At 46.2% G+C, this 12,115-nt stretch overlaps 1 protein-coding gene across 1 annotated transcript in view; it reads right to left on the reverse strand.

Annotated features, from left to right (window-relative positions):
* DOCK5 (dedicator of cytokinesis 5) overlaps positions 1–12,115 on the reverse strand; it is an 82,965-nt gene that overhangs the window by 38,354 nt on the left and 32,496 nt on the right. Inside the window, exons 11-24 of the mRNA XM_036396555.1 lie at positions 11,830–11,902; positions 10,229–10,371; positions 9,502–9,627; positions 8,851–8,975; positions 8,664–8,762; positions 7,418–7,490; positions 6,513–6,616; positions 6,045–6,237; positions 5,178–5,275; positions 3,448–3,537; positions 2,999–3,099; positions 2,064–2,198; positions 1,251–1,362; positions 894–964 (exon numbers count right to left, since the gene is read on the reverse strand). Of these exons, the coding sequence (XP_036252448.1) occupies positions 894–964; positions 1,251–1,362; positions 2,064–2,198; positions 2,999–3,099; positions 3,448–3,537; positions 5,178–5,275; positions 6,045–6,237; positions 6,513–6,616; positions 7,418–7,490; positions 8,664–8,762; positions 8,851–8,975; positions 9,502–9,627; positions 10,229–10,371; positions 11,830–11,902 (1,543 nt within the window). The remainder of the gene's footprint in view (positions 1–893; positions 965–1,250; positions 1,363–2,063; positions 2,199–2,998; positions 3,100–3,447; positions 3,538–5,177; positions 5,276–6,044; positions 6,238–6,512; positions 6,617–7,417; positions 7,491–8,663; positions 8,763–8,850; positions 8,976–9,501; positions 9,628–10,228; positions 10,372–11,829; positions 11,903–12,115) is intronic.

Below are 12,115 nucleotides of genomic sequence, written 5' to 3' on the forward strand. Positions count from 1 at the left end.
ACTGAGCAGTGTTCAGGAACTGCAGGCTCAAACCTGTTTAACTGAAGCTTTTATTCCAGGACAGCCCAGGTGCATCCCAAACCCTATAAGCAGGCAGTGCTCTGTGCCCTCACAGGTTAATCACAGTGGCTGTCACACCCAGGGACAGTTTGAAAGCCTCATTTGAACAGACTCAGCAGCCTGGAGGAAGCTGGAACATCCCCAGCACAAAGGCACAGCCTCCTCCCAGATGCCCCTTCCATCAGCAGTGGTGACTCACTCCAACCCCAGATTCCCTTTAATGAAATTCCACAGACATTTGCTGCCTGTCTGCTGCTTCCCAGCAAATCACTTGTGTCAGGACAGGGAGACAGGGCTGGGCAGCTCTGGGCAAAGCCCTGAGCACCACAACCAGGAACCCACAGGGCTCAGAATTTCCTGGATAAACATAACTTTTGGTTTCCCAGCCAAGGCTCAGCCTTTGTCACACTTTACAGGAGCATTCACCAAGAACTGGTGGAAACTTGCCTAAGATTTCAACACTTCACTGCCCTCAGATTTTGCTTTTCAGTAAAATCTCAAGGTGCCTGTAAGGATCCCAGAATCCTGGAATGATTTGGGTAGTAAGGAACCCTAAAATCACCCAGCTGCACCGCTGCCACCTCCCACTACCTCAGGTTGCTCCAAGCCCCTTCCAGTCTGGGCTTGGACACTCCCAGACTGAAAAACTGGGATGCAGAGAATCCTTTGAACTCCACTGACTTCCTCTAAAGCCCAGCAAGCACTTCCTTGAGTCCATGCACAGGATCTGCACCATCAGATCATAACCAGAGTGGCTGTTTTCAGCCAGGTTTCCAAAATTCTCCCCACCAGATAAACTGGGTTTAGAGGACAAACAAACTTCATACACTTACCTGAGCTCAACAGGGTCAAAGACCAGTTTGACATCATTTATGATGCTTGGCAAATACTTTAAAGCTGCCCCCTGAAAGAAGAAAGAAACCAAGGACATGAAATGCATGTGGGAAATCCAGTTTTTGTCAAAAGCTAATCTGAGGACAACTGCAGACAACTGCTTTAAAATCAAAAAAATCAAATTTATGAATCCAAAGATCCTCCAGCCACGCCAGATCTGCAGTGCAGAGTGGGAAAGATGGAAGAGAAGGGATTCATGGATAATTCTCTCATTCCTTTTTCTGGCCCAGCCCCTTCCCAACTGCACCAGTTGATGTAACTGAAGTTTTTCACTTTTCCCTGGAAATTCTGCTCACCTTGATCTTGACAGCCTCCTCCAGGGGCCGGTCCATGAGGACATTGAAGGAGAGGAAGAGCTGGCGAATTGCATCATTGAATTCATTCCCATCCTCACTTTTCCCATACACACTGCAAAGAACAGGGCCAGTTACACACAGAAATCCAGCAGCTGAAACAGGATTTCATCCTGTGGAACAACATCTCCATGCCCTCTCCCTCGACAAAGCCAGGGGGGTTAAAATGGAATTGGAGATTTTGCAGCCATTTCCTGCTGGAATCTGTTATAGGGGAAAACCCACACTTTTTAGGCTGCCACTGCAGCAAATTCTACTTGGGTTCCGAGTATTAAACAGGAAAAAAATCCAGAATGGACAGGAATAAAGGGTTTCAAACCCTCACTGTCAATCTCTGGAAAGATGTTTTTGAGGCTGCAATTAAACCACTCTGATTTTACTCCAACTGGAGAATGTGTCTTCTCCCACCTCATCTAATGACTGAAGAAATCTGTGTATTGGTTTCTTAAAGTTTCTGAAAATGCGGAGGAAATTCCATGTTTTACTTTATAAAAATAAATACTGGGTTACTTTTCAGCTCTACCACGTGCTGCTTATTGCATGTTAGGGGGGACTAAAAGGTTTTTCTCCCTTCTAATCAGGTATTTCAATTTTTGCTCAACTCATTTGTTCCAGCCACAGACAAAGGGCAGAAAGATCCTCTTAATCAGTCAGTGATAGAGGATTTGGTGAAGAGTATCTGCTTTAGTGATATTCACTGAAGGAACTCCAGTGGGTTTCCCAGAGGAGGCCCAGGGATGGAAGGGCTGGACCCACCTCAGGTACAGCACCCGGGACTGCACGATGAACCTGAACAGGTACTTCAGGGCTTTCAGGGCTGCAAAGAGCAGCTCTGTCTTGCTGGAGTCCTCAGCATTCCCCACGTAGCAGTTCAGGACTTTGGTGAGTTTCCTTTGGAAATAGAAAAAGGAACCAATACAGGTACAGCTCAGTTCCTGTGCAAGCCCAGCTTCCTCACCCCAGAGAGGAACTGCAGGCCCAGGAACACCCCAGGGCTCCTCCTCACAGCCCATCTCCTTCTCAAACCTTGGGCTGAAAGTCTACAGATTCCACCCTCTGGCCCTGCTCTTTGCCCTAAAAAGAGCTGTGCAGGAAGATGCAAACCCCACTCCCAGGGGAAGGGACTGAGGCTTTGTCCCTGTGTGAGGATTCCCAGGAGGGGAGCAGGAGAACAGGAAAGCAGTGATTGTGTGGCAGGGCAGGGAAGGAGGCACTCCAGGAGAGGGGGACTTCAAGTTGTGTTGATTTTAGGGTGACAGCCAGTTAATGTGGATCAGTAAAAATCAAAAGGAGATTTTCAGAGAGGAAAAGCAATTTGGTTTCTGGTTTTGCCCTCCCTATTGGCCTCAGCTTGAACTTTTCACTTCTGTTACCACAAGGGTGGTGACCTTTGGCTGAGGGGTTCTTGATCAAAGGGCTGGAAAGCCAAGATCTATGAGGGAAGTGTCTTTTCTGTCTGTTTTCACAGAAAAAAAATCTCACAACAGAATTTTTTAGAGGACAAAAAGAGCAATAAGAAGGATTCCTTCTCTCTTGAACACAGAGAAGGGATAGAAGTCTGCTCCCTGCTGCCTTTATCCCACTAACATCATCAAAATGACCTAATGAAACACATCACCAAGAGCTGATGTCATCCTCAAAGCCCTCAGTGACACTGCTGGGTGACACCCGAGGCCTGGGCCAATACTCACACATAGGCCAGGGTTGCACTGAAGTGTTTGTAGATGTAAGTCTCAAGCACAGCGTTGAAATGCTGGAACTTGATGTCTCCAATCAAAGAAATAATAAATACCTGCCAAAAGTCCAGAAGGAAACAGATGCACAGAGCTGCACACTAACTTGAATAGAACAGTCTCTAATTTATTTTGCTGGGTTATAATTTTTGTTTTATCAACAGCATTAATGCTACAGAGAGTGTTAATAACGTTATAACAGTCACTAAATACTGTGTGTGTGCAATTTATTACTCTTTCCACTGTGCCTACTAAAAACCTGATGTGCATTTCAGTCCTGGCTCCTGAAAAAGCCTTAAGAAGTGTTTAAATATAATTTAATTCTAGAGCAAAATACCAATTGCTCATTGGAATCACCAGGAAATGTGGCTGAAAACAAACTCTGCAGCCATAGAAGATTCACTCACCAGAGCATCAAACACCAGGAAATCATAGGTTTCATTTTCTGACATTTCCATCATGATGTTGAAAAGTGCATCGAGGGTGTCTGGCAAAAACTAGAGGGGAAAAGGAACAGTAAAAGGGTAGGGAAAGGCAACTGCTTCTGGCATCCTGCGCAGGAGCATGAGTTGGATCATTCCTCCCCTTACAGCCTGGCTGGACTGTAAATCCTGTCCCTGAGAAAACACCTCAGAAGGGATCCCAGCCCTGTGTCCATAGGAAAACATCTCAGAAGGGATCCCAGCCCTGTGTCCATAGGAAAACATCTCAGAAGGGATTTCAGCCCTGTGTCCATGAGGAAACATCTCAAAAAGGATCCCAGCCCTGTGTCCATGAGAAAACACCTCAGAAGGGATCCCAGCCCTGTGTCCATGAGAAAACATCTCAGAAGGGATCCCAGCCCTGTGTCTATAGGAAAACACCTCAGAAGGGATCCCAGCCCTGTGTCCATAGGAAAACATCTCAGAAGGGATCCCAGCCCTGTGTCCATAGGAAAACATCTCAGAAGGGATTTCAGCCCTGTGTCCATGAGGAAACATCTCAAAAAGGATCCCAGCCCTGTGTTCATAGGAAAACACCTCAGAAGGGATTTCAGCCCTGTGTCCATAGGAAAACACCTCAGAAGGGATCCCAGCCCTGTGTCCATAGGAAAACATCTCAGAAGGGATTTCAGCCCTGTGTCCCTGAGAAAACACCTCAGAAGGGATTTCAGCCCTGTGTCCCTGAGAAAACACCTCAAAAAGGATCCCAGCCCTGTGTCCATGAGAAAACATCTCAGAAGGGATCCCAGCCCTGTGTCCATAGGAAAACATCTCAGAAGGGATCCCAGCCCTGTGTCCATGAGAAAACACCTCAGAAGGGATCCCAGCCCTGTGTTCATGTACATGACTGTCATGATCATCTCTACAGTAAGGAAGATCTTTCTTCTCAGCTCTAAATAGCCCTACTTTGCTGTTCCATTGCTTTTTCATCCCACAGGATGAAGATCCTGAGCTCTCCAAAGCAGCCTGGCCCTGTCCCAGGCAGGACCCTGCACTCAGCCTGTCTGCAGTGACACAGGGACACATTAACTTCATGCTCAGCTGCTCCATAAAACCATCACCTTGCAAAATCCCAGCACATTCACTCTTGAGACCCCTTTCTGCAGGTAAGGCTTCCTCCTAAATCCTTCAGGTTTTCTGTGGGAATTCCCCCATTTCAGGTCTCCCCACAATATTCTATGAGATCTCTGGGCTGTCTCTGCTCCCAGATTCACAGCAAGCCCCTCCTCATTCACAAAGGAGTTGAAAATGAAAAGTTAGGCTTTGGATGTATCTCTTATTTCATAAGGATAAAGAGGAAAATAAAGTCACTGCTCTCTCCCTAATCCCTGTAATAATCAACTTCTGTAATTCTGGTGAATTCCACTTATGAGAGGTGGAGCACAGGTTCCCAGAGGAGCTGTGGCTATTCCATCCCTGGTGTCCAAGTGTCCTAGGCCAGGTTGGAGCAAGCTGGGACAGTGGAAGGTGGAAAAAGCTGATTTTAAGGTGCCTTCCAAGCCAAACCATCCCATGATTTGATGATTCTCCCATTCTTCAGCACTCAGACCTGCCCTCCCAGCCTACCCAGACAACACCAGGGTTGGTGGTGGGTTCAACACCAGGCTGACACACGAGAGTGTGTGCACCAAGGAGGCTCAGATCCCTGGGAATACCTTCACAATTTCTCCTCCTTCCACCTCCATGAGCTTCCTGAGGTTGTGGGCGATGTTGCTGGCGTTGGAGCGCCAGTTCAGCAAACCCAGCAGGTCAACTGCAAGGACACAAAGAGCAATCAGCAATTACAGCTGCCTGAAGGGCTGCAGAGCAGCCCACAGCAGGGCTGGAGGCTATTTTTAGTCAGTGCACAAAGAGCAATCACCCTGAGGTACAGAATGTTACCTTGAGGTGCTTTTGTCTTGGCAAAACAGCAAAGCTCTGCTATAAATGGAAACCTGGCTGCCTGATAACACATTTGGAGACCATTCTGCAGGTTTTTTTAAGGTCTCAAGAGCAGGTATCTGAAGCCAGGAATTTTACTGGAAGAAGAGCACGACTCAGCACAGGCCCTTCCAGAGCTGCTGGAAGTCTCCCATCAGTGACCAGCCCAGGCTGGACTCAGGCACACACTGCTCTTCATTGTGACCCCTTGGCACAGGGCAGAGCTAATGCACATCATCACCCTGGAGAGCTCAGCCCTAACTGCTGCTCTCTGAACAGGCAGAGGAAAGAAGGCAATTAACCCCAAATACTTCAAATTCTGATAAAACACAGACACTGTCACTGACAGGTGACATTTCCACATGCACCAGCAAACTTGTTGGGCAGAGCACTGGCAGTCTGGATCGAATATTTGTGTGAAAGGGTTTCTAGGGGCTGCACAAACATTCTGGGAGCTTCTTCTGGCAGCTTGATGGGACGGGGCTGCCACTGACACATGAGCAGCAAAATGAAAGCTGAAGCTCTCTGGCCACACACAAAAAGCTGCCTGGAGAACATGGAGAAAATGCCCTCTGTAATTCAGAGCCCAGCAGAAGCCCTACCATTCTGGGTGAGTTTGGTGGAGCAGATGACAGTGGCAATCTGGAAGCTGTCCTTTGTGCTGTCTTTCGTGGGGGTGAAGTTGGCCAGAGAGTGCAGGTTTTTCCCTGAGGGAGCCTCCTTCTCCTCCATCTCTGTTTTGGTGTAAGGAAGAGTCAAATAACTCTTGGCATCTTCCATTTTCTTGTTGTCACCCTGTTGGTTGGACACAGCAGGGAGAAGGGTCATGGCCCACAGTGACAGCCAGAACGGGTTTGAAACACTTTTTCATTTCTATCATTGTTTGAGTTCCTAATTTCAGGGATAAGTTGCCCATACTGCAATGAACTGAGCTATTTCCAAAGCCACAAAGTTTAGGAGGATTTCCCACCCCACACACACATTTTGTAGCTTTCTACTGCTTGGAAAATCAGCCAGGAGAGAGTTTTGATGAGTCAAACATGAGACAAGGCTGGAAATGCCCAGGTTACCTTGTAAATAATCAAATTGTGTTTGCCATCCTGCAGCGTCGTTCCATCTGCATTCATCAGCTTCACAAAGCCCATGCCAAAAGCCCTCTCAGATCTATCCCTGGCTGCAAAACAGGAGAAATCTTCATTAGCCATTGTCTTATTCATGTCCACACAATCCCAAATGCAGCCCTCTAACCTCATCAGCAGCTTTATTTAATAGGTAACTGCAGCTACACAAACACATCCTCCTGGAGCATCTCCCAGACACAATTTTAGTGTTTCTTCTGGACAGATTAATGGTTGGACTCCTTGATCTTCCAGGTCTTTTCTAACCTTAACAATTCAATGATCCTCTGAGATAGAATTCTATAGATACTTTTGGTTGGGATTTTGGTTTGTGAGCTGTGGATATGGAAGGATGTCACTGCCCTCAGAACCAGGCACCTTTGAGAGCCTTTAAATGGCTGAGCCTCACATTATTGATCTCATTTCAGGGCTCTGAAGTGATCTGATGGAACTTCTGGCTCTAATGCTCTCATTAGCCTTTCATCAGCCTAATTACAAATCCTCCTATAGGAAGATCATTAGAAGCCCACCAGGCCTTGCAGTGAATTTTGGGAAATAAATTAAAAGCAACACCCTACACTCAGAAGCCAAAGCAATAACAAACATTCACAATTGTCTTCCAGGGGGATAAACTGCTGCTCCTTACAAAATTTTAGTTTCAGGACAAAACCAGCACCAAATTTTGGGTGCAAAATATTGAATTATTTTTGGTTTTTTGCTTGCCACAAAACTGGGAATAAGTAAACTGAGGAAGAAGAAAATCTGTAACACTGTGAATAAGCAGAAATGCAAGTTCTACACTCAGTGGGAGTGGGAGAAGCAGAGCAGTCCTGCAGGTGCCCCTTCCTGGCACTCACACTCCTGGGACGAGCGGTGACGGAAGGTGAACCTCAGGTGGCAGCGACTGACTTCTTCTATGGCAATGGCCACCTGCATGGAGAAAGGATGAAAACAGCATTGTCCCTTCCCCAGGCACTCTGCAGCACAATCTGGTGCTGATGCAGCTGCTGTTCTACATCAGTCCTGCTTTGCACACAGAGAAGAAGGCAGATGTAGAAGTTTCTGGAAAAGGGCTGTTGACATGTTCAACTACCCAACCCTTGAGCAGACTCATGATGTGTGTCACTGCCTCAGAATTAGCAAGGGCTTTTTATCAGAAAAACACACAGAGCAAGGCTTGACTGGACAGAATTCAATGGTCTATGTTGGAAATGTCTCTGACCCTTCTAAATCAGCGTCTGATTGAGGTTCTGATTAACAACTGGCAAATTGCTGAAAAGACTCTTGAGCTGTGCTTGTTCTCCTTCCTGCAAGGGGCCCTGCAGGGGATAACAAACACTGCCCCTCCTTTAAACAAAAAGGGGGACCTGTGGATGTGGCAGTGTCGTCAGAGAGACAGAAATAGATCACTTTCCTAGGAATTGTTCTGGACAAAGCTGTGAGAAACTCAGAGAAAGAATTAAACCAATCTTGCAGCTGGTGCTTTGAACAGCTGTTTTCTCATAAGATGTTTACCTAAGGGTGTCCTCTTAACTAGCCAGTGGTGTGAGGGGTGTTGATTAAATGACCAATCAGGTCCACCTCTATCAGAAGGGTGGATCAAAGAATGGGTTTCTAATAAACTCAGATTAACCAGCTGAAGTGAGTTAGAGTTTATGTGTCTCCTCACTCCCTTCCTGACTCAGCAGCGACACACAGTTGTCACAAACACGTTTTATGAAAAATCTTTTCTTTAGGATTTTTTTTCCTGAGAAGCTGAGAGGCCTCAGGAACAAAATGTAACCAATGGTTATCTGCTGCTGTGGAATGCAACAGGTGCATCTGGGATTGGTCTCATGCAGTTGTTTTCAATTAATGGCCAATCACAGTCCAGCTGTCTGGACTGTCTCAGTCAGTCACAAACATTTGTTATCATTCTTGTTCCATTCTTAGTTAGCATTGTGATGAAATCTTTTCTTCTATTCTTTTAGTACAGTTTTAATATAATATATATCAAAAAACAATAAATCAAGCTTTCTAAAACATAGAGTCAACATTCTCATCTCTTCCCTCATCCTAAGACCCCTGTGAACATGGTCACATGCAGTGATGACAGAGCCATACCTTGACAGTCTCGTACCAGCAGGGCTGCTTGACCTGGTAATAAACCACAGACTTGTACTCCGAGACTCCCTCGTAGCCAGCCCCAGGGTGGATGGCTTTCTTTGGACAAAACACAGGCAGGGGGAAAAAAGGTAAATTTGGAGGATTTTGGGTGTAAATCTTCAGAGGGTGTCAGAGGCCGTCCTACCTCCTGCAGGTTCCCGTCCTCGTCGTGCACAGACATGGTGACCTCAACGTTCTTGGGGGTTTTCTTCTTGCCTTTGTCAAACTCCCCCTGGATCAGGGTGACGTAGATGTCATTCCTGACATCACCTGCAATTCCCAGAGTTTAATGAGCTGGATTCTCATTCCCACTGTGACAGCTTGAAATTAAACACCCTTGGGTACCACGTTATCCTAACTTCCTCTTACCCTTTAATTAACAACACCCCCCATCACACCATTTTCATCTCTGTCTCAAATTACATGAAATCTTCTAAAATGAACCATTTTCCTTTCTACAAACCTCTGTACTTATGTTTTGTTTTGTTTTTTAATTTAATGAGCTCTCTAGAGTTAAACCCACTCGGAATGGGTAGGTCAAAGCCATATGCAACAAAAATTCCTTCGACTAAGGAGACATTTTCTTCCAAAAGCTCCATAAACCATCATTTTGCCATAAGAAAGGAAACTCATGTTTTCAACTTCTTGTGACAAAAAAATAAGAAAATAACCTGGAAATTTGAAGAGAAATATAAAGTTTTCAGATTTTTTTTTTAATAAATCTTTTTGTGACTGAAATTCTAGCATTTCAGGTGGCTCTTTCACTCCATGGAATGTAGAAGCACACAGGACCTACCAGGAAGGATGATCTCAGGGAACCCCATTTTTCGAGCCACTGCAGTGGATCTGTCTACAAGGTGGGAAAAATCCTTCTGAACCTGAGCCAGATCCCCAGGGAGCAACTTCAGGGAGACCCAGAGACCTAAGAAAAGGGAGATGACACTTGTTTACTGAAAATAAACAGGTACAAACCCGTGAAATTTAAGCCTGTGCTTCCAAAAAAATCTGTGTTTTCATGACAATTCCATGTCCCCATCTGGTTCTCTCTTGCCCAGTCCTTCCTGTCCCTGAATCTGAGAAAGATTTTTCTTGGCAAGAAGATTCTCTGAAACAAGCCCCAAACTTTCAGAGATGAATCTTGAGTGTCTTTGAGACAAGGAAGACCAGAAAAATCTGGAATAATGTGATTTAACCCCAAAACCATTTGGGACACGCAGCCATGTCCACTTACAAGTATTTCATGCCCTATAACACACTTTTATTTTAAAGGTGTTAAAATGTATTGACCCTAAATGTATGACTAGCAAGCAAGGAGCTGGGGGAGCTGTTCTCATGCAAGTTTTGTCTGGTTTTATCTGGATTCCACCTCCATGTGCGATGGGACAAAGGGACAAAGTGAGAACCACGGCAAAGACTGTTGGGCTTGGGGAAGGGATTAAACTCCACTAAACCTTGCTCCCTAGACTTTCACCACCCATTTATTCCCTGGAGCCTCCCCCAGGCTGGGTTTCCCCAGGCTGCACCTTGGCCCTTGTGGTTGACCTCCTTGGCAGCGATGACTTTGTTGAAGACAGAGGTGAGGGGCTCGTTCTCGCCGATGACGTGGGAGGTGATCAGGGGGGACATGATCAGCTGCCGCTGCCTGATGTAGGTTTCCATGGCAATCCTGGGCAGGGGGACCACAAAAACGGGGTCAGGAATTGGGACAGGCTGACACCAATCACATGCAAGAGAGGGCTGGCCAACAGCTGGCTGGTTTACAAATCAATGGGGGTTTTTTAAGGATTCCATGGGGATTTTCATTCCTTCACCTGCACAAAATCCATTTAAACTTTCGCACTAGGAAACGCACCACAGTCTATCCCTCAGGCCTAAGGTAAGTAACACTGACCTCAGGATTTAAGCCCTGACTTCAGGTTTGTCTCAGAGCTGTCTCTATGCAGATTAACTATTGGTAAACTAATATAAATTAATATAAATTAATGACTGCTGTGACAACACCTAAGTGATGAACCCATCCCTAGTCACGAACAAGACTCGTGAGGTTTGGATCTTGACCCTGACTTCACTCCTGTACCCACACCACCAACAATGAGGGAGAAACGAGGTCTCCACAGGCTGCCCACCCTGGTGTCCAGCTGGGAGTCTGAACTCAGCCTCACTGGAGCAGAAAAAAAATGGGAAAAAAACCCAAACCAACAAAACAAAAAACTAATCAAACAAGTTAGAAAAACCAAACAAACCCCGAACCAGAACAATTAACAAACAAACAAACAAACAAAAAAGCCAAACCAAAACAAAAACCCCTAAACAAATAAAAAATAACCAATCAAACTCCCAAAAAAAAAAAAAAAAAAAAAGAAAAAGTAGCGGACTAACATTATTCTGCAAAGGGAAAGCCATCCTTCCAGGCCCTGAAAGGGCAGGGAAACAAACCCAAATCTCCCCTGAAAATACCCTGTAAAAACAAATGGCTGCAGCCAATGCTTTGCTCTATTTAGGGCTGTAACAACAAGGCTGGGTCTACCCAAACAAGCTCCATTTTTGTCACTCCAATGTGCCAAAAAAAGGGAGCAATCAGAGCAGACAGAACAAACACACAAGTCTAACTCTCAGTGCAGAAATGCAGAACTCATTTGGGTTGGAATTTCCTCCCCAGAAAGAGGGAGAACCCCCTTCCCTCCCTATGACTGAGCCTGACCAGGAAAGGCGGGCAGGGAGTGGCACAGAGGCTCCCACACAGCAGTGACAAAAAGCTGTGTCTCTGCTGAGCCTCTCTGAAAATCCTGCCTTTCAACCCCTCAACATTTTGTAAGTCACATTCCTCCAGCCCCACATTATTTTACTCTGTGTTCCTCTTCCTCACCCCACAGGTACCCAGAAATTCCAGCTGCAGGGCTGAAGTCCCCAAGCAGTTGAGTCTCTGACAGAGCCACGAAAACCAAGGGGAACAAAGGCTCCTGAGGGTGACAGAAACCTCTCCCTGCAAAGAGCTGCCTGCTGCTATCAGCTGATCTGTTTGTAGAGCCCCTGGGGCTCTGCCAGGCTCCCAGACACATCTGTCCCTCCCCAGAGGATGCCTGCTTTGGCCAGGGGTGGGTGAGCCCTGGAGCCCAGTACTCACTGCTGGAAGGGGATAAAATGCTGCTTCTCCTCGTCGTCCACCTTCCCGTGGATGATGTCAGTGATGTCCATCACTGCAACGACACCAGAGCATCACTCAGAGCTGCCAAGAACCCAGAGAGAGCCCTGCCCTCTCAGAATGGAAACAATAAGGGTTTATTTTGGGCCAGTGTCATTCAAAACAAGGGCTCTGAGCGACCTGGGGTAGTGGAAGGAGTCCTGGCCATGGCAGGGGTGGAACTGGATGGGATTTATGGTTATTTCCAACTCCCAAAAAATCTGGGATT

Source organism: Molothrus ater, chromosome 28 (genome assembly GCF_012460135.2).
Source record: "Molothrus ater isolate BHLD 08-10-18 breed brown headed cowbird chromosome 28, BPBGC_Mater_1.1, whole genome shotgun sequence".
Taxonomy (NCBI): Eukaryota; Metazoa; Chordata; class Aves; order Passeriformes; family Icteridae; genus Molothrus; species Molothrus ater.